This window comes from Martes martes (genome assembly GCF_963455335.1).
Source record: "Martes martes genome assembly, chromosome: 7".
Lineage (NCBI taxonomy): Eukaryota > Metazoa > Chordata > Mammalia > Carnivora > Mustelidae > Martes > Martes martes.
This window is the reverse complement of record NC_137894.1, coordinates 131,417,506-131,438,265: the sequence shown is the minus strand read 5'-3', so window position 1 is coordinate 131,438,265 and position 20,760 is coordinate 131,417,506. Positions and strand designations below refer to the sequence as shown.

General features: G+C 39.5%; 2 protein-coding genes across 3 annotated transcripts in view; both read left to right on the top strand.

Moving 5' to 3' along the window:
• Window positions 1-11,505, top strand: part of RBM25 (RNA binding motif protein 25) — a 60,637-nt gene extending 49,132 nt beyond the window's left edge. The window contains exons 15-20 of the mRNA XM_080807932.1: window positions 578-728; window positions 3,142-3,466; window positions 3,841-4,115; window positions 4,455-4,553; window positions 5,609-5,656; window positions 9,817-11,505. Coding sequence (XP_080664058.1) covers window positions 578-728; window positions 3,142-3,466; window positions 3,841-4,115; window positions 4,455-4,553; window positions 5,609-5,656; window positions 9,817-9,909 — 991 coding nt within the window. The 3' untranslated portion in view covers window positions 9,910-11,505. The remainder of the gene's footprint in view (window positions 1-577; window positions 729-3,141; window positions 3,467-3,840; window positions 4,116-4,454; window positions 4,554-5,608; window positions 5,657-9,816) is intronic.
• A 7,558-nt stretch (window positions 11,506-19,063) lies between these two features.
• PSEN1 (presenilin 1) overlaps window positions 19,064-20,760 on the top strand; it is a 77,469-nt gene continuing 75,772 nt past the window's right edge. Inside the window, exon 1 of one of the 2 annotated variants that reach the window (XM_080807930.1) lies at window positions 19,064-19,202. The gene's annotated coding sequence lies outside the window, so the exon portion shown is untranslated. The remainder of the gene's footprint in view (window positions 19,203-20,760) is intronic. The other variant, XM_080807931.1, reaches the window with a different exon arrangement.

Genomic DNA, 20,760 nt, shown 5'->3' with positions numbered 1-20,760 from the left:
TACCCAGGCTTTGAGTTTGTAGAAAATGAAAAAAAAAAAAGTAAAATTACTGAATCATAAAATCAGTAGTAGTACGTAATTTCAGCATTCTGAGATGTACTGCTGGCTAGAGAGAAGCTCTGCTTTCTGTTGATGATACACTACTTCCTTCAAGGATTTTTTCCATAAGGGAAAGAATTGCTTTGAATTGAAGATAGAGAACTGTTCTTAGTGGTATTATTACTTCTTGTAGTAGTTTTTCACAACTTGACATCCAAGAAAACACAGTGTCTGTGTTGGGCTTTCCCTGTGGAATGAGAGCTTTCTTTCATCAGAGAACTGTTTTCTCCTTGTGTTAGATACTTACTTAGAATGACTTGAGAATGAGGCGTGGTGGTAAATGACAAGACCTTGCTTCCTTATTAAACATGTATGTGTAGAGAGCACACTGTCTTCGGTGTTCTCAGATACAGAACAGTAAGACATTTTTCATTCCCTCAATGTGCAGCTTTCAGTTTTGAAAGAAGGTACTTTTGGAGAATCTAGCTGTTGTAATAGTTGTCTGAGTATCAAGGCCTGTTATGGTTTACTTTTTCAGAGGAAGCGCTCTTCAGAAAAGGTTGCGTGATAGAGAAAAGGAAATGGAAGCAGATGAACGGGATAGGAAGAGAGAGAAGGAAGAGCTAGAGGAAATCAGGCAGCGCCTTCTGGCTGAAGGGCATCCGGATCCAGATGCAGAGCTCCAGAGGGTGAGTTACCCCAAGTCCACAACAATGTTCTCATAAGGAAAATGCAGTTTATACTCCATGGATCTTGCTGTTTGGGGGAGGATATTAGTAGTTTTTCTTTATTTTATTATACAGATCATCAGTGTTATTTGATTTACAGCTTTAATTATTCTAAACATCCTTCTGTGTTTTATTCCTTTATTTCTGTGAAATACTACCTATGTTAAATGAATGTCATCTAATAAAACTTACCTAGAAACCTGTCCCCCCTATAATGTGTTCTGACATTTCATGACTTTTGGGGCCACCTTAAATTTTTTTATTTCCTAAATAAAGGTGTTTTCATGAGCAACATGCCATTTTAAAAAAGGAAAGGACTTTGGCATAGGACATAGCATACTCCATTCTTTTTTTAAGAGTATGTCAAAAAAAAAAGAGTAGTGTGTCATTTTAGAGAAGTTTTTAGTTCTTAATATATCGTGAATCTAATAATATTGTAAGTTCTTTATATCAACTTGAAAAAATCTGTTACATCCTATTTGTCAACAGAAGCCATGTTTTCTTACATGCCCCTTTTATTTTTCAAAATGAAGTTGTGTTCTTTTTCCTTCTGATAAAGTACTTACATGAGTAAATAGAAGATTCAGACAATATGCAGCACAATAGTGAAGAAATTGAAAACCATCTGTTTTCTTATCAGCCTGGTACAATCATTAGAGATTTGTGATTTTTAAAATCTCATAACACAGGCATATGTATACCCTCCTCACATAAATTTTGTAAGTGGGATTATAATTTACACGCTCTTTTCTGATGTGCGCTTTTTTTTTTTTTTAAAGATTTTACTTATTTATTTGAGAGAGAGAGAGAGAGAGAATGAGAGTGACAGAGAGAGAGCATGAGAAGGGGAAAGGTCAGAGGGAGAAGCAGACTCCCTGCCAAGCAGGGATCCTGATACGGGACTCGATCCCAGGACTCCAGGATCATGACCTGAGCCGAAGGCAGTTGCTTAACCAATTGAGCCACCCAGGTGCCCCTTCTGATGTGCTTTTAACTTGGGTATAATCTTTCACTCAGAATATGGCCAGTTTATAGCTTTATGTCTTTTTTCATACCTTGACTATCATGATATATGGTTGGTCTTTTAAATCCTTACCATTGTAACATTTAGGTTGGGTGTGTTTTTGTTTTAATTCTCTAACAGTTGGTTTGAAGGCCTCACAGATTATACTACGTTGTGAGTTGATAGATGGGGTTAAGTCATGTCATGCACCAATTTTTAATTGATACATAGTTCTGGATTTTTTTTTTTTTTAACATTTTATTTATTTGAGAGAGCGAGCATGAGCAGGATGGAGGGGCAGACAGAGGGAGAGGGAGAAGCAGACTCCCTGCTGAGGATGGACTCAGTCCTAGGATCCTGAGGTCAGGACCTGAGCCTAAGTCAGACATGTAACCGACTGAGCCAACCAGGCACCCCCGGGATCTTTTTGTTCCATTTTTTGTTTCATGCTCAGAAAAGTTGATTAATTTACTCAAGTTTTTATAATGCTCTTGTTGGTCATTTGTTGTTGTTGTTTTTTAATCTTTCATGATTTCAGGGAGAGTGTTCATTTTGGTACAGGCTTTTGACTCTGAAAATTTTTTCCCTTCTAGTTCTTTCTTTCCCTGTTCATGAATACAAAAGTGACTACCATCCTTAGCCAAGACCTAGAAAGACCAAATTAATTCATTTTAAAGATTTTATTTTTAAGTAATTGCTGCACTCACATTCGGCTCAAATTCACAACCCTGAGATTGAGGGTTGCATGCTCTCCTGACTGAGCCAGCCAGGTACTACAGAACAAATAATTGTTGATGACCAAGCTGAGGATTTGAGTCACCTCTTAACGTGCTTGTCTATGCTGTTCTATAAAATTTTGGGGGGCTCCTGGGTGGCTCAGTCAGTTAATCATCTGCCTTCAGCTGAGCCCATGATTATGGAGTCCTGGGATTGAGCCCTGCAGCTGCATGGGGAGCCTGCTTCTCCCTTTCTCTCTGCCCTTACCCCCACTCATGCTCGCACTCCCTTTCTCCCTCTTTCTCTCTCAAATACATAAAATCTTTAAAATGAAACTTTGGGATATAATTTCTTCAATAAAAATATAAAAACATACCTTTTCCTTTTAAATTAGCTACTGTTATTATGTATTTGCCTTTGTTATAGCTGAAGAGCTTAATGAATTTTATATGTAAATGTTAAAAGTGTAAGAAAACATTTTGCAGAGTACCTAAGATACTCTACAGGCCTACTCAGCTTTCTGATTATAGAAGGAAGCAGTATTTCATTATTCCTAATGAAAAATAAAGGTTTTATGAAAGATAATGGAAAACAGAAAGCTGGTGGAGTGGAGTATGGTTGTGGTCTTTTAATCATGTTATTTTTCTATTTTAGATGGAACAAGAGGCTGAAAGGCGCAGACAGCCACAAATAAAGCAAGAACCTGAATCAGAGGAAGAAGAAGAAGAAAAGCAAGAAAAAGAAGAAAAACGAGAGGAACCCATGGAAGAGGAAGAAGAGCCAGAGCAAAAGCCCTGTCTCAAACCAACTCTGAGGCCCATCAGTTCTGCCCCATCCGTTTCCTCTGCCAGTGGCAATGCAACCCCCAACACTCCTGGGGATGAGTCTCCATGTGGTATTATTATTCCTCACGAAAATTCACCAGATCAACAACAGCCTGAGGAACATAGGCCAAAAATAGGACTAAGTCTTAAACTGGGTACGTTAGCATTTTCCTTCCTACTTTCCTTTATTTTAATCCCCTACATACACTTAAATTTTGCCTTAAGGAAAAAATAAATATGTGCTGCTTGGTAGGTAGATAGAAAAATACTCAAAAATGCCTTTCTAGCTCATGATTGTTTCCGTAGTTCTACTAGTGCTCCTATATCTGCAGCTGCCTCAAGTTCTGAGAAGAAGTGAAAAGTTAAATTTTCTAGCACTTGTGAGTAGTGAGACATTTTTTACAGTTGGGATCTTTCTCTGAGATTTGTGGAAGTATATTATGCACTGTTCTTGAGGGATGGTGGGTTGTAAAACGTAATTAACATTTGAAAATTAAGTCATCATACTAATACAGTATTTTTACTACAGGTGCTTCCAATAGTCCTGGTCAGCCTAATTCTGTGAAGAGAAAGAAACTCCCCGTAGATAGTGTCTTTAACAAATTTGAGGACGAAGACAGTGATGATGTACCCCGAAAAAGGAAACTGGTTCCCTTGGATTATGGTGAAGATGATAAAAATGCTGCCAAAGGCACTGTAAACACTGAAGAAAAGCGCAAACACATTAAGAGTCTCATTGAGAAAATTCCTACAGCCAAACCTGAGCTCTTTGCTTATCCCCTGGATTGGTCTATTGTGGATTCTGTGAGTAGCAAATTGTATTTCATCATTTTTATTGGAAGTGGTTTTGAACATAGCATATAAAGTCAGCTGATTCTATTAATGACAAGTAGAGATGCTAATGTGGCTGGGGTCTTGGCCTGCTAGGGAATTTAGGTAGATGATTGAGGAAATTCTTGGTGGTACTTTGAAGTCTTCATTAGTTAGAAGCAAGTATGTGTATCTTGATACATACCTGTGTTAGTTCAACTCGTGAATGAGAACATGCTGTATTTTAGTTTTAAGAAAAATCATGAGGCTATAGACGTAGTGGTAAATATAATAAAAAGTTCTTTAATTTAATAACCATGCATTATTTTGCAGATATTGATGGAACGACGGATTAGACCATGGATTAATAAGAAAATTATAGAATACATAGGTGAAGAAGAAGCTACATTAGTTGATTTTGTTTGTTCTAAGGTTAGTCTTTTTCTCCTTTCATTTCCAACATTTGTTTTATATTTTTAAAATACTAGACATTTCCTAAATTAAAAGATCTTGCAGAGCCAAGTCTGTGATAGTTAACTCTCACTTTTTAAGAGATTTCATGGCTACTTAACTCCTCCACTTTAAGACCCCTATGCCATATGCTTTCGTTTCAGAGGGTCAGGGAGGACAGATTTGCTGCCTGCTGCCAATTTTGCTCTCTCCCTGCCTCTGAGAATGTGTTGCCACCCCATGTCTTAATGGTTAGAATGCTGCTGAAATACATTTGAAGGGGTTTTTGTGGAAACAGCTGATAGCCTATCCCATGAATTTGTCAGTCATCCATCCTTTGGAAGAGGAGCAGAATAGTTTCCTTCACAGCGTAATAATAGTCATTTTTATTGATTAATTTGTTGTGGCCCAGGCTCTGTTCTTGGGAGGTACTGTGTTAAGCATTTTATAGAATCTTATGTCCTTTAAACCTCCCAACAACCATAGCAAGTGTAAATTACTATTATTATCCCCATTTTACACATGTAGAAATTGAGGCCTAGGGGGATGTTGGGTCTTGACCATAGTCATATAAGAAGAGCAAGCTAAGTCTGTGCTCTTAATCACTGAGGTATACCACATCCTTCCATTGTCTCCTGAAGGCAAAGTCTTACCTTTAATAAGACAGAATAGTAGTAGAAGCACTGTGTATCTGTAAAGGAATAATTAATTGCATTTTAAGGAAATGCTTATTTTTCTACCACTACTGCTCTTTTAATATTAGGAATAGCAAATTTGGTCTGCCCTTTCCACTTATAATTATTGTAGCATTGGAATTTATAACTGGATTTGAATTAGAGCACATAGTATAGTGATTAAGATCCCAGGTTGTCTAAACTTCCATTGAAGAGAGTAGGATTCTGGAAATTAAGAAATTTACAGCAAGTTTCTTCAGCCACAAGAAGTTCCGATATTAGTTTGAGGGTTCTTTAAACTTTTTTGGCTATATTGCTAATTTTTTATTTATTTTGAAAATGACAGTTACTTGTTTCTTTTAGGTTATGGCTCATAGTTCACCTCAGAGCATCTTAGATGACGTTGCCATGGTAAGTCAGAAATTTACTGTTACTAATATTCTAATATCTGTAAACAAACTAATCTGTGTTTGGTTAATTTTTTACCCGTGTTGGTTCCAGAATCTTTCTTTTTAGAAGCCCCAATTAAGATATGAATCTGCATTAAAAGAGGTTAAAAGCACTCACATTAGGATGTCCTTAGACAACATTAATACTCTCATTCTGCCTTTGGTGTTTGTGTATATAAATACAAATCCTGGATCTATTCATACATTTAGAAAACATTAATTAAGTGCTTACTGGGTTGAACAATGCGCTAGAAGCATGAAAAGGTGGAACATCTGCCCTTAAAGAAGTAGCAGGGAGGCAGATATACTAATACTGGTATTGTAATATACTTGCAGTCATGGGGATATGTAAAAAAATGTAGAGGGCAGAGGAGATGGAGTATCTGATGGTAGGGAGGGCAGTTAGGAAAAGCATCACAGGAATTACCATCTAAACTGAGACTTGAAGAGACTTGCGTAACTTTGTCACTTGGACAGGTATCCATTGAGTAAATGTCAAATCCCCACTTGCATTTAATTTGGATATTAGAGTTGTGTCAGTGGTTGCATTTATCTAATGTGATTTTGTGAAGAAAGGAAGGAGGAAGAGAATTGACTGTAGAGGTGAGAGTGGTTGAATGTACTGTGAGCTCCAAGTTAGGAAAAGAAGGCAGTAACGTCGGAATAGAGCCCATGGTTACATGAATCGGGCTGGTTGTTCCAGTGACGCTGTGGGGGGGGGGTGTGTTGGAAAGAGTGGTTATAGTGAGAGAGTAGAATGTTTAAGAACAAGTGGTGGATTGTCCAGACGTTGGTGGGGTGCATCTTTGGCCATGGGAGAAAGTTTCTAGGGTAGAGCTGATGTCATTAAGACTGTAATAAACTTTCTGCCTGGGTCGTGCACATAGAAATGGAAACTTCAGTGTGTTGGGACAGGGTTGAAGAGAAATAGAAGAACCAACAGCCAAAGTGCTCATCTATTGTGGATGAAAGACTAGGTATTTGCTAGATAGCTGCTGTTGGAGTGGAAGGGGAGTGTCGTGAGATCTCATGAATCTTAATGAAGATACAGTTCACAAAGAGAAATAGGAAGGATCCAGCAGTTTCCCCTCTCCTGTGAGATTAAGGCTTTGAAAGTAAGGAACTTCCTGAGTAGGCTACAGTGTCTCAGGGTCTTTCAGGGACACAAGTTTTCAGTTCAGGTAAATAGATGAAAAAACTGATTAAAGAAGTTGAGGGTGGTTAGTATAAAGAGTAATGGAGGGGGGCTCCTGGATGGCTCAGTGGGTTAAAGCCTCTGCTTTCGGCTCAGGTCATGATCCCAGGGTCCTGGGATCGAGCCCCGCATCGGGTTCTGCGCTCAGCGGGGAGCCTGCTCCCCCCGCCCCACCCCGTCTGCCTCTCTGCCTACTTGTGATCTCTGTCTGTCAAATAAATAAATAAAATCTTAAAGAGAGTAATGGAGGGCAGAGTGGGAAGGCAGCAGAGGGCAGATGAGTCAGAAGAAACAGCAAGCATGTCATAAGATGACAAGTGCCTGGGAGAGCTTGCATTCCCCACTGCAGAGTTGTCAGGGAGGGGCGTAGTCGGGGGGCCTAACCAAAGGGAGCTCCAAGGTTGAGCTTTCTTGTGTCTGGGCACTATATGATGTCTAAAGCCAGGTGACATTAGTTTTCTGCTGCCCAGCCGGGCTGATGCAGCTCTTTTTTAGAATTTCTGATAATTTGTGAAAAGTTTGTTGACTTCATACTGCTGAGCCTCGGATGAAAGGAGAAATGTGAATAGATCCTGGTCCTTAGGGGTAGAATTTGCACTTCCCTGACCTTCCCATCTCTTTAGGAGAGTATCCCTGGGTCAAGAGAGGGTTTTATAGTTGGGCTTGAGTTAAGAAATTTGAAACAAAAAACAGACCCTCAGTGCTCTAGTGTTTGGCTTTGGCCAAGTTGCAGTTTCTGTCAGTGAAGATGTCACGTGTTATTGTTAATCCATTTTGATCTGTGGAAATATTTTGATATTTGAAGTATAGTTAGACTCTTTACTGGTTAATTACTTATATTGTTTTAATTTTCTGGCTCATTGTTGATCAGAGTGGGAAGAAACCAGACAGTTGGCTAGCTTTGTCAACCAGTTCTGACAAAAGGTCACCCTCTAAATATTTCTTTATTTGGATAAATTTAGCTCAAGTAGTACTTTGCTCTTGTTAAAAATCTGACTTTTTCTTTTAAAAAAATCTGATTTTTCAAACTGTACAATTCCTCATTTTACATGAATTAACTAACTGATGGTTTTTGTGCCTAGGTCTATATTATTTCCATAGGTCTATATTATTGCAGCAATAGTTATCTCAAATTGCTGCTCAAGTCTGGCTCATAGAATTCTGAGTTTAAAATTCTTTAATTATTTGTCATTGTTTAGAAATTTAGGGAAATTTCTCAAAACAAAAACAAAAACAAAAACAACCCTCAGATTTCTGGCTTCTTTTAGGTACTTACTGATCACTTAGGTACCAGACACTCTCCAAAACACTTTGTACCTATTAACTCTTAATTCCGACAGTAGAACAGTATCATGTAGTTAATATTTCCTCCATTCTACAGGTGAGAGAACTGAGGTTCATTGTGGCTAAGTGACTCAGCCAAGGACACATATCTAATAAGAGGTAGAAGTGGCATTTGAACCCACATGGTCTGCCTAAAGATCTGGTTTGCTTAACTTTTTTTTTTTTTTTTTTAAGATTTTATTTATTCATTTGAGAGAGAGGGAGCGGCAGAGGAATAGGAAGAATCAGGCTCCCTACTGAATAGCAAGCCCAATGCAGAGCTCAATCCCAGGACCCTGGGATCGTGACCTGAGCCCAGGGCAGTTGCTTAACCAACTGATTGAGCCACCCACACGCCCCTGGTTTGCTTAACTTAATCTGCTGCTCCACAGACCTGGCAACACTAGGCCACATTCCATCACAGCAGCGATACCCTGGAGTTCAGTCGTAGGTGCCTCCTATAGAAGGAAACATGCTGTTCCATTTTACCTCACTGTAACCCTGGTATAGAGGCCCAAATCTGCATGTAGTGTGAGGGCAGGAGTAGGGGGACAATACAATTCCCCTACCTCATAAGTTGATAGGAAGATGATTTACCAATTTCCCAAGGGGAGAAGACCATTTATTTATTCAGTAGCCTTATGTCCTTTTTGGTGATGATAGTGTTCACATACTGTGTTTACTGTATCTCAGAAGCAATGTTAAATGCTTTACATATATTCTCACTTAATATTTAATTCAGTGTCATGTATGTAATAAGGACTTGGTAGGGGCGCCTAGGTGGCTCAGTGGGTTAAAGCCTCTGCCTTCGGCTCGGGTCATAATCCCAGGGTCCTGGGATCGAGCCCCACATCGGGCTCTCTGCTCGGCGGTGAGCCTGCTTCCTCCTCTCTCTCTGCCTACTTGTGATCTCTGTCTGTCAAATAAATAAATAAAATCTTAAAAAAAAAAATAAGGACTTGGTAAGTGTTACAATTTTAAGGCTGTTTTGGGAGTAGATAAGGTACTCTCAAATAATTATGCAGTTGTATAACTACTTCTGCCTAAATTAGTATGTTTTTTATAACATGTGCTTTCTTTAGGAAATAGTTTTTCAATATATGTATATATGTATTTGTAAAATTAAAAGTAAAAGAATGAAAGTTGTATAAAATATTTTGGTGTCAGTATTTAGTAAGCCATGGAATTTGGCTCAATGCATTCTCTCTTATCCCACAATCCTTTTTTGTAATTTCTATTTACTAAATACATTTCTCACACTAGACCAATTTCTTTCAAGTCATTTTATTAAAAGTAAATGATTGTCAATGTATAAAGCCTTCTAAAATACCAGTCACAAGATGTCTGGGTGGCTCAGTGGGTTAAGCATGACCTTTGGCTCAGGTCATGATCCTCCCGCATCAGTGCTCGTTCAGTGGGGAGCCTGCTTCTCCCTCCGCCTGCCACTCCCCTTGCTTGGGTTCGGTCTCTGTCTCTGACAAATAAATAAAATCTTGAACAACAACAAAGAGTGATAAAATACCAGTCACTATTGGGAGATGCTGATGATTGCTTATCTTACATGTGTTACTGGTTTTTTTGAGTTTTTTCATTTTCTTTTCTAGGTACTTGATGAAGAAGCAGAAGTTTTTATAGTCAAAATGTGGAGATTATTGATATATGAAACAGAAGCCAAGAAAATTGGTCTTGTGAAGTAAAACTCTTTTTACATTTAGAGTTCCGTTTCAGATTTCTTCTTCTTTCCCACCCTTCAGAGGACTTTGGCTTTTTCTTTGTCTTCAAAGACATTTGTGAGATCTGTAATTTTTTTTTTTAATGTAGAAAATGTGAATTTTTTGTCCTCTAATTTGTTGATGCCCTGTGTACTCCCTTGGTTGTAAAGACATCTGAATCCTGCCTTGGTTTTCTTTATACTCACCAGGTACAAATTACTGGTATGTTTTATAAGCTGCAGCTACTGTACACAGCCTATCTGATATAATCTTGTTCTGCTGATTTATTTCTTGTAAATATTAAAATGACTCCCCAATTCTTTTGCAGAATTGCACTTAATGTTGAACTGTACTGTATAGGAACCTATATGAATAATTTTAATTGAAAGAATATCGATCATACCTATTACCCTTCCCATCCCTTGATCAGAAATGGCAAGCCCTCCTTGAAGGCATGGAATTTAAAATTAGAGTGCTAAGATTAGCAGACAATCCATTCCCACTGCATCTCTGTATGAATGTGTTCGTGTGAATGTATGTATAAATGTCTTTTCCCTAGTTTTCTTCAGAGGGCTCCCTTAAACATTTCCTTATTGAAGAGTAGAATTGTAAAGGAAACGTGGTGTTGTGCCAACCCAAATATCTGGGATAATTAGGTTATTAGTCTCCCAGAGCATGGTATTCTTTTGTGGCAAGCAATAGTGTGGTGAATGGAATGGGGCTTTCCTGTTGATAGCTGGCTGCTTCAGCCTCTCTTTTTTAAGGGAGTGTGAATCATAATGATTTTCCCCTTAATTTCATTGTTCAGAAATGAGGCAGATCCTTAGATTCTGGAGAGCCTTATTAGATGCATTTTTGCACTAACTGGTCCTTAGCTTTATTTTGGTATATTCCTTTGTTTAAAAAAAAACAAAAAAACAAAAAAAACACCCTAATCTGAAAAGCATAAATGAAAAAACTAATTTTTAAAAAACAAAAGGTAAAGTTAGGCAATACAGACCAGGAAAGTTTGAAAAAATACAATAGGAATTCAGAATGGCAATTTGCAAAGTTTACATCTTATTTTTAAGGATAAAGTAAATCATTTAAGGCAGTTACCACTAATTTTTTGTTTTTAAAGGGTTTATATCTCATGAGTGTAAGTGATATAAATGCACGCACACAACCTTTTACCTCTGCTCATCATTGTTTAAAAATGTCTTAGAGACATACATGGGGCTTTCTTTATTGTAACAGAACTTCACCAGGGAGCAAAACTACCCGAAAATGTAACAGGTTTTAAGCAGTTCTTAACATAAATTAGGTGCAGTTATGCCCAGGTCTGAGTATTTATTTAAAAGAAAGACAAAATTGGGGTGGGGGGGGAGTGGAATTGTTAAAAAGCATAATTGAGCTTGAGTTACCAGATTTTTTTTTTACATCTTTGAAAGGAATTTGAAACACTGTTCTTAACATTGGACCATGAGGTGGTTCCATTATGTAAATATTTCCAATATTAAAACTGTATATATTTGATCTTGGGGACCCATTCTTTCAGAGTCTTATTAAATAAATGGCATCATGTTGTCATTGTGCAGTGCATACTAGAAACATAACTTGAAGATATGGGCTTAATTTTTTCTGGAGTTGATATTTATGAGTGTTAGTAACGAAGGTCAAAACGGGCCATTTACCTTACTTTGGGTTAATCATTCATTTGTGGAGAATACCCCTTTTAATATTCTATCATTTTTAAGTTCTGGTCTCGGGAAAATTTCAGAAAGTTCATGCTCCTTGCCATCTGTAAATTCATTTACTAGCCTTCTCACAAATTGACACCCCCTCCCCCCACCAAGCTTCACAATTCAAGTTCAAGCAATTTATTACTCCTATCTTACTGTATTATTGCTTCTAAGGCATCATATTAGGTTTTTTGTTTTCGTTTGTTTTTTTTTAGCCAACATAAGCATGAAGATTTATTCAGGTACTTGGTTTCATCTTCTCCAGCTCTTTCCTGTATGTATCTTAAGGGACCCTTACCTGGAAGTCTTGAGGGCACATAACATATAGGGCATCACACCTCCAGTGAGATTTGTGTCTAGATCCCAAACTCCTGCCTTAACATGTCTGCATCAGAACAGGAATTATCAGAGCCCTTGGGTTAAAGACCATTTATAATAGTTTCATATCTGCTCAAGACCAGTTTTGCTACCAAGCTTAAAGTTCTAAGGTTTTCAACTTTCTTGTTTTCAGATTTGCATATAACGAACTGGACATACATAAACTGGCTTATTCTAACGTCTGGGAGAATACACATAAGAAATTTCCAATAAATGGCTTGAGCTTTCTGGGTTGTCTTTACCGTTTGCCCATTGATTAATTTCAGTGTGGAAATCTTAATCTCTGTTGCCCATTCCAGTTGTTAAAATATTGTATGAAAGTCTTGAGAATCATTGCCTTTTTTTTTTTTCCCTCTAAGATTTTATTTATTTGAGAGAGCAGGAGCAGAGGGAGGGGTTGAAGGAGAGGGAGAAGCAGATGCCCTGCTGAGCATGGGACTCAATCCCAGGACCCTGAGATCAGGACATGAGTCCACTTAACCGACTGAACCAGTCAGGTGGCCCTTGAGAATCATTCTTGATCTGGCAGTTAGAAAGTGAATATACTTTTTCCTCATTTGACCTTATGATTTTAAATATGTACATTTGTTGACAGGAGGAAGGATAAGCTGAAGTTCCTCTCAAACTTACACATACCTGAATCACCTGGGGGGTCTCCTTAAATGTAGACTGATGTCGGAGGGTTAAGGTGGGACTGGACATATTGCATTGCTCACCAGCTTCCAGGCGAAGCCAGTTGCTAGCTGATCCAAGCACTGACTACACTTCGATTAGCAGTTGAACATATGTACCCAGTACAGGTTTCCTGTGCTATCCCAAAAGTTGAGTGTCCCTGTGAAACGTTTTGAAAGCTGAAATGGCAAAAGCAAAGCAACAATAACCATTAATTTATATGGGAATTTTGAGTTCTCACTCACCAAAAAATAATCTCTCCCAGATTTACCTGGTACCTTAGAATACATCTTGCTAACAGATGTGTGAAATAAATTGAGATAAAGCACAGATGCTCACAGACCTAGTTCAAAGCTGTGGTGGCTTGATGCTGAGTGCAGTCCCTGGGAAGGGACTTGCTGGCACCCCTAGATGCATGCATGGACTGTGTGTTGCTTTTATAAGGGCTTGCTGCAAGACAAGCTGTTTTCACTGTATTTTCCCTTCCTTTTTGTAAAAGTGAAAATCCTCTTCAGATTTTCTTTTGGTTAGCAAAACCAGGTGCTACTGTAGGTTTTTCGTAAAAGTGGAGTAACTTGACTTCTGAAAAGCAAGGGGAGCCTGTATTAGTATTTTATCCTAACATACTACACAAATGCAGCTCAATTTTCTTTTTAAGTAGATTATAAAGAGAGCACTTTTTGAGACAAATAGATGCATAATATGTATGTTCATGAATATACGGCAGTCTTCCAAAAAAGGTGCCTAAGAACAACCCTAATATTCTAGGCTTTATTCCCAGCCAGTACCAGAGCCATTTTCTCCTTAGAGAACTCTGTTTTTACTTATTCTGGATCTTACTATAGCACTTCTGTATGAGGTAGAGGCGAGTGATGATTTTGTGGAGTGCTGTTTCAGGTACTAATCAGGCACAAATGCTAGATACAGTGGACAAATGGAGAAGCTGCTTGAAAGTCAAATTGAACTAAACACTTATATTTTCTTACATATGAAGTAAAGAAGTGATAAATAGTATGTATATGAGGCTTATTTACCCTTTTTCTGATGAGCTCTATAAATGTTTCCACTTTTAACCCAAAAAGCGCTGAAAGGTTTTATGTCAAAATGGTTACAGATATTTTCAGGTGATATTTCAGCCTTCTTTTAACAGTCCAATATTGAGAAGTCCTACAGTGCTCAGTAAAAGATGGTGAAATTGATGTCTGAATGTCCTGGATATAAGGGAATGAGAAAGAATCCCAAATAGGCAAAGAAAGTGTCAGTCTGAGTGTCAGGAAGAAAACTGGGAGATTCATATATTTCAAACCCCAGAACTATTACTACAGCATTCATACTATAGACCAAAGTAAGCTTATAATTTTTTGATAAATGGTAGATTTATTTGACACAGAGACAGCAAAAGAGGGAATGCAAGCAAGGGCAATGGGAGAGGAAGGAGCAGGCTTCCTGCTGAGCAGGGAGCCCAATGTGGGGCTTGATCCCAGGACCCTGGGATCATGACCTGAGCCGAAGGCAGACACTTAACGACTGAGCTATACCCAGGCACCCCTGATGATGTTGAATTATTGAAATGATTTGTTTGCATGAGTGCTTACATTTTCATCTTTATTTGATAGGATCTTTGCCTTTGATTTTACCACTTGTCTCATACGAAGGCCAAATTAAGAATAGCAATCTAAAATCCCCAGGAATGAAAAATAATTTCTATAAGCGAAAGTAAATAAAAGTTCTTTTCAAGCCATGTTGTTTTCATTAAATGACACTCCCAAGTATGCCTACTGTGCCACATCCCATAGTAGTTGGATTTGTGATTCTAGCTTCTCATGCCCAGAGTGGCAGCTTAATTGTTAAAAGGTAGCCCCTCTGTTTTTTTGTGTAACTTTTATTTAGCCATTGAAGCACTTAATATGTGGCATTCATGTTAAATGGTAGGTAGAGGGATAGACATAAGACAAGATTCCTCTAGTAGCTCTGATAGTCTAATAATGGTGGAGGAATAATAATGAGAGGAATACTAATAGATATAAAGTATTCTACCAACTGTCAAACTTGATTGTGCTAATTTGATAGCCAAGCAGGAAGGGACAGTAGGAAGATTCTCAACAGAGGTAGTAATGCGTAGAAGGGAACTTAGAGGTCACATTTATCTACCCAAAGCAACACTACTACAGTGTTCTTGACAGGTGGGTGTCGGGAGGCCTATATATACATACTGGATTCTAATTCATGGTCTAGATCTGTGCTCCTCAAGGTTTTAAGTTTGTTAAATAATTTTGAAATTCAGTTCTTCAAACACATGAGCGTATTTCAAATGTTTGGAAGTCATGCAACTAAGAAAATCCAGTTTCAGGTGCTCTACAGCCAAACATAACCATACTATATGGACATTGCAAATTATAGAACATAACTGTGTTTGGGGCGCCTGGCTGGCTCAGTTGGTAGAGCACATGACTGTTATCTACTTCAGGGACGTAAGTTAAAATCCCACATTGGGTATAGAGATTACTTTAAAATCTTAAGAAAAAATTATGGTTTCAGAAAGCTGTTATTGGACAGGTCTGGTCTAGATGTTGATATCAACCCAAGGGGAGAGGGAAGTGTTTGTTTATAAAATCTCATGGGAAGCACTTTAGTGAATCTTCGTTGAAGCAAAAATTAGTAGGTGTGAATTTAAAAATAGTGCTAAACAACTATTCCTGTTTTTTTTTTAATAACAAAAGGAAGACCAGTGAACACTTTACATTGTAGAATCCAAAAACTGAAGGTTTTTGGAAGTACTAGGAAGTACATTAGGAAGTACACCGTACCAAATAGATTGGATTGTTACTGTAGAGATTGGATTGTTACTAATTGTTACTATAGAAAGCTATAAAAGTTTCATTTTCAAGTATTTTATTGAGGCACTTTTTTTAGAAAGAGGGGCCCAACTTCTTGGTTAAGGAGGAAATTAGAATGTAATAAAATATTGACAAGCAGAACTGAAAGCAAAAAATACAAGATAACTAACTTTAATCAAGTCCGAGTCTAAGAGAATCCCTGCAAAGAAGAACGAAGTGAAAGCCGGTAAGATAGTGGCCAAGCACCAAGCTCTGATGACAGTATTTATTGTCATAGTTCAATTCTTTATTCCTGTAAGAAACAGGGCAGCGACATCATGTATAAATAAGGGCAGGGGCATCGGTTGATAGAGCCTGTGGCTCTTGGTCTCCGGGTTGTGAGTTCAAGGCCAAAGGTAGTCAGAGTTTAAAAGAAGGTAGACTGCTTTTACGTGGGAAGTATTGAGTTGCGCTGATTTGGAATCAAGTGTAAATAACTGGCCTTGGTTCTCTGATGGACCAGGTCTGAACTTTACATACTAGTGACTAGTGACTGAGCTAAGCCTTAGTCTCTGACAGCCTCTCTCCCCTCCAAGTGGCTCTTAACAAGTCTGGCATTCTGGATTTCCCATCTGCTTCATCTATCACCACTTAGTATTGGCTTCTGCCACCATTTATTTTGTTTTGTTTCTCCATTCCTGCTCCCAAGTTCCAAACACTTTTGGGAAGATAAAAAATGCACCACTACAACTACACGAATTTTGGACCTTGAGTGCTTTATTTCTTGAGTGGTGTACTTCGCATTCTTTTACTGAACTCCAGCTCCTTTCCACACATTCTAGCTTCTATTTTTGAACCTCCAGAGCTATATAGTGGTTGTAGAAAAAATACTCACTGAATGAGTAAAAGTCCTTTGATTCTCCCTACCCCCCAGCAAGTATGTCTCAAGTTTAACAAAACCTTAACTTTAAAAATGTCATCAGGTGGAATGCCTGGGTGGCTCAGTAGGTTGGGGGTCTGCCTTATGCTTGGGTCCTGGAATCGCGTCCCACATCAGGCTCCTTGCTTGTTGGGGGGCCTGCTTTTCCCTTGCTGCTCCCCCTGTTTGTGCTTTCTTTCTAACAAATGGATAAAGTCTTTTTTTAAAAAAGAAAAGAAAAAAAATGTCATTAGGCACATTCTCCAGTTCTAGCTTTCCACTTTATGGTGACATGCATCTTAAAACTTTGCTTTCTATAGTTAATGATAGATAACTCCATCCATCCTATCCAGAAGACCTCCCCATTCCACTGGCTCTGGTTTCTAACTTTCAGTTTCTTGATCCTTGCTCAAGTGTTTTCTTATCTTCATTCTTCAGTCGGGACTAAAGAACACAAAAACTTAGCTTTGGATCCTATCTGCTTTCCGCTACTTTATTGAGATTCCACAAAGAGTAGCTTATAGTTACATGTGCCTTCCATGCCTCTAGTCTCAAATGTTTGTATCACCATTCCACTGACGGCTGGTAATGGCCTGAAGTAGACTGTGACCTTGTGAGAGGCTCAACCCTAGCTCTTAACACCATGGACATTTGCCGTTCGGTGTCTAGGATATTACTTTTGCCCTGGTCTTAACTCTGTGTCTTTCCCAGTGTCTTTGCTGGCTCTTCCTCAGCAAATCCTGGGTATTTGTATTTATTTTAATTGGAAAATTTTTAATTTTTTTCTTTTAAGATTTATTTATGGGGTGCCTGGGTGGCTCAGTTGGTTAAGTAACTGACTAATGATTTTGGCTCAGGTCATGATCTCAGGGTCCTGAGATCAATCCTGCTTTGGAGTCCAGATTCCAATTTCTGCTTGAGATTTTGCTTGAGACTCCCTCTGCTCCTCCCCACCCTCTCTAGAGTAAATAAATAAAATCTTCAAAAAAAATTTATTCAAGTAATCTCTACACCCAACATGGGGCTCAAACTCATGACCTGGAGATCAAGAGAGTCGCCTGCTCCACAGATGCCCCAAAGGTGTTTGAATTTCTAAGAAGAGAAGACATAGCAAAAACTGGTGGAAAAGTTATCTGTAGTGCAGTGACTTAAAGTCACTGGTTGCTTTTTTATCACCTTTTGTTTACTTTTTGCAGGAATGTGTTTTGACATAGTTGTATTTATACATATACATACATCTCACGTCTTTTTAACTTAACAGAATAAGAATGTTACACACAACCTTCATAATTTTAATAACATTCTGTGAAGTGGATGAATAATAACTTGTTATAGGATGTTTAGCTTTCCAATTTTTGTTGTACTTTATGAACATCTTTGCACAAATATTTTGTATTGAGATTGTATCAAAATAGTTGACCAGCACTTTTAAGACTCTGCTCCTGTTACCAGGTTGTATTCAAAGAGATTGAGCCGGTTCACAAATAGATGGGATTTAGCTATGCACGTTTGACAAATGTATTTAACTGTTTCATGTGCTAGACAATTCGCAGCACTTGTAATATAGAAGTGAACAAATAGGAAAAAATCTTACCCTTGTGAAATTTAAGGAGGGAAGGGGAAATGAGCACTTTTAAAAATATCTTTGCGGTGGGCTGTCAACATTTTTATTCCCCCAATTTATCTTTTCCCTGTTAATGGAAAAAACTACTGATATTCTTAAGTATGAAGCATGTAAAACCCATTTAAATCTGTTCATGTATTGGCTTGGGAGAGGAGGGAAGGACTGGGGACTGGTGCTGCGGGAATATGAAGGGCTGGCTATCTTGGGGGAGTGATTTAAAAGAAAAATATTATTTGGCCAGATGCCATGCGTCATTGATTTGTCAGTTTTCTGTTACCTGTGAATTTGAACATTTCTCCATTCTTCAACTTTGGTTTTACATTATTGTATTCATTGTTTACTTTTAGCTTTCTGATGAGTGTGCTATCTTAAGACAGTTACTGGTACTGTCTTTACCGCAATTTGGACGGAAAACTGGCAGGTGCAGAAATTAAGTGATCGTTGAGTGTAATTCACTGTGTACCAGTTGCTCTGGTTTTGGGATTTCAAAAATAGGACACATTATGCTCTCTGGAAGCGTACCATCTAAGATCTTAAACCTGGAGCCTAAGAATCCTGGACTATGCTTGTTTAAAATGCAGTTTCTCAGGTTCCCGTCCCCCCCCCCCACCATAAGTTTTGATTCATTGGGTAGGATGTGAAGGGCACAGGTCTTTACAATTTTAATTAGTCCTCATGACTGTCGTACAGCTGATCTGCAGTGATAAACATTACAAATAGGTAGTAATAGATAAATGTTAGATTTAAGATGTCATCACCTGTAGGCCGGAAGAAGCAACGCGGGGCCTAGGTGACGTAGAAACTTTGGTCCTCAGCTCGTGAGCAGTCCCGAATCCCACGCGATTTCAAACTCACAGCAGCACTCTGGGCGAGTTCGTCTAGGTCCCGGGGCCGCTCGAGCGCAGCGTTTGCCCCTCAATCTGCGCGCGCCACCGGAAGCTCCGCCCTCTTCCCCAAGGTCCCGCCCCTCCCCCGGCCGACCGCCAACGACGCCAGAGCCGGAAATGACGACATCAGCGAAGCTTTTGGGGCGGGGCCTGGGCCGGGCAGCTTTAGAGGCCGCGATTTCACATCGGAAACAAAACAGCGGCTGCTCGGGAAGGAGCTTTCCCTGCGAGCGGCGGGTGGCGGCGGCAAGGGAAGAGTAGGTGCGTAATGGGGAGTTCGGGGAGAGGGGAAGGCGCCCCTCACTCGGTGTGTACACGGGCGGTCGCGGGTAGGGCCCGGCCCTTTGTCGCCGCCCGGGCCGCGCAGCTGGTGTCCTCGAGGATGAGGAGCGGGGCGCGGCCGGGCGACACCGGGGAACCCCGTGTGGGGAACGAGCAGAGGCGGCCCGTTTCTCCGGCTCCCGGCGCAGCGCGCGATCGGGTTAAAGAGCGATTCCCCTCCGGAGGCTAGGTCCGGAAGTGCTGGTTTCCCGAAGACGTTTCAGGACGCAGGTGCCGGGGGCCGGGACTGACTGTCTTGACTGGAGTGGAGCAGGAGAAAGAGGAAGCGCCTTGCCCTGGGTCTGGTTGAGCAACTGGTGAAACTCCGCGCCGCATGCCCTGAGTGTGTCCTTGTCCGAGGAAGTGAGTGGCACTCAGGGCTAAGTCCCTTATGTCTTTTATGTTCGAGGCGGAGAACAGGGTCTGATGCTTTTGCCTTGGTTGGGACTGTCGCGAGGCATGATGTTCAGTGCTTTGCATGTGTCTTAGATATTTGCGTTTTCTTCCCGCTCAGGTTCTTTTCAAATAAATAATTTTCTATTGTAGGAGACTAATTTAATAATTTTAAAAGTATTTGCTGCCTACCTTGGACAAGCTGGATATAGTATTCGGGGTTTACTCTAGGAGATAAGAATAGGGTGCAAAAAACTATGGTATGTATACTGACAATATGACAGAGCACACTGTAAAGCTCGCAACATTTTCTGACGTTTGAGGCAGGTAGAGATCACACCTGGTCAGGGAATCTTATTGGAATTATCTTTTACAGTGGAAAGGTTTTCACCCCTGGTGTGGAAGTGGATAGGGCATCATAATCAGAGGATGTATTACAAACAGGGACCCTCTGAATCACAAGCGTCCAGTGACCCATTCTGAACATTAACTGTTATGAAGGAAAATAAAACAGGAAAGTAGATTGGAGCTAGTTGCATTTGACTAATTTCAGTCACCTGCAGAAGCCTATTTTACTTCTTAATTCATTTGCAGAGTTGAGCCAACTTAAGGTTCCTCCCACCGCCATCTAATAAACGCTTAACTACAAGAAAAGGATCATGCTTACTGAGTGTATGGATTCCTTCCCACCCCATCTCCCCTCCTCCCATTAGGTAACAGAAGTGGCATCTATCCTCTGGTTTTCCATTCTGTTCCTGGTCCTTAGGTAGACAGTTCCCACAGTTCTGGGTATACTTTCTACTGAATGGATGTGATTTATTGTTGAATTTTAAGTTAATGGCTGCAACTAGTTCTAGACTGCTGCATGAATTTCCATTTCAGGGGAACTGGAGGAGTGAAGTTGATCTCTGAAAACCACCCTAGCAGGAAAATACAGCATTTTTCTGTTGCCATAGCATATGTGGTCCTCTTCTTCTCTCACATGCCGGCGCTCTCTGCTCCTGCTTTCCCACTAATACTGCATATTATAGGGGAGCCTTTTTACGACATATTCTGAAAAACCTTTCAAAAAACTCTAATACTACTACTCCTTCATGTGATAGAT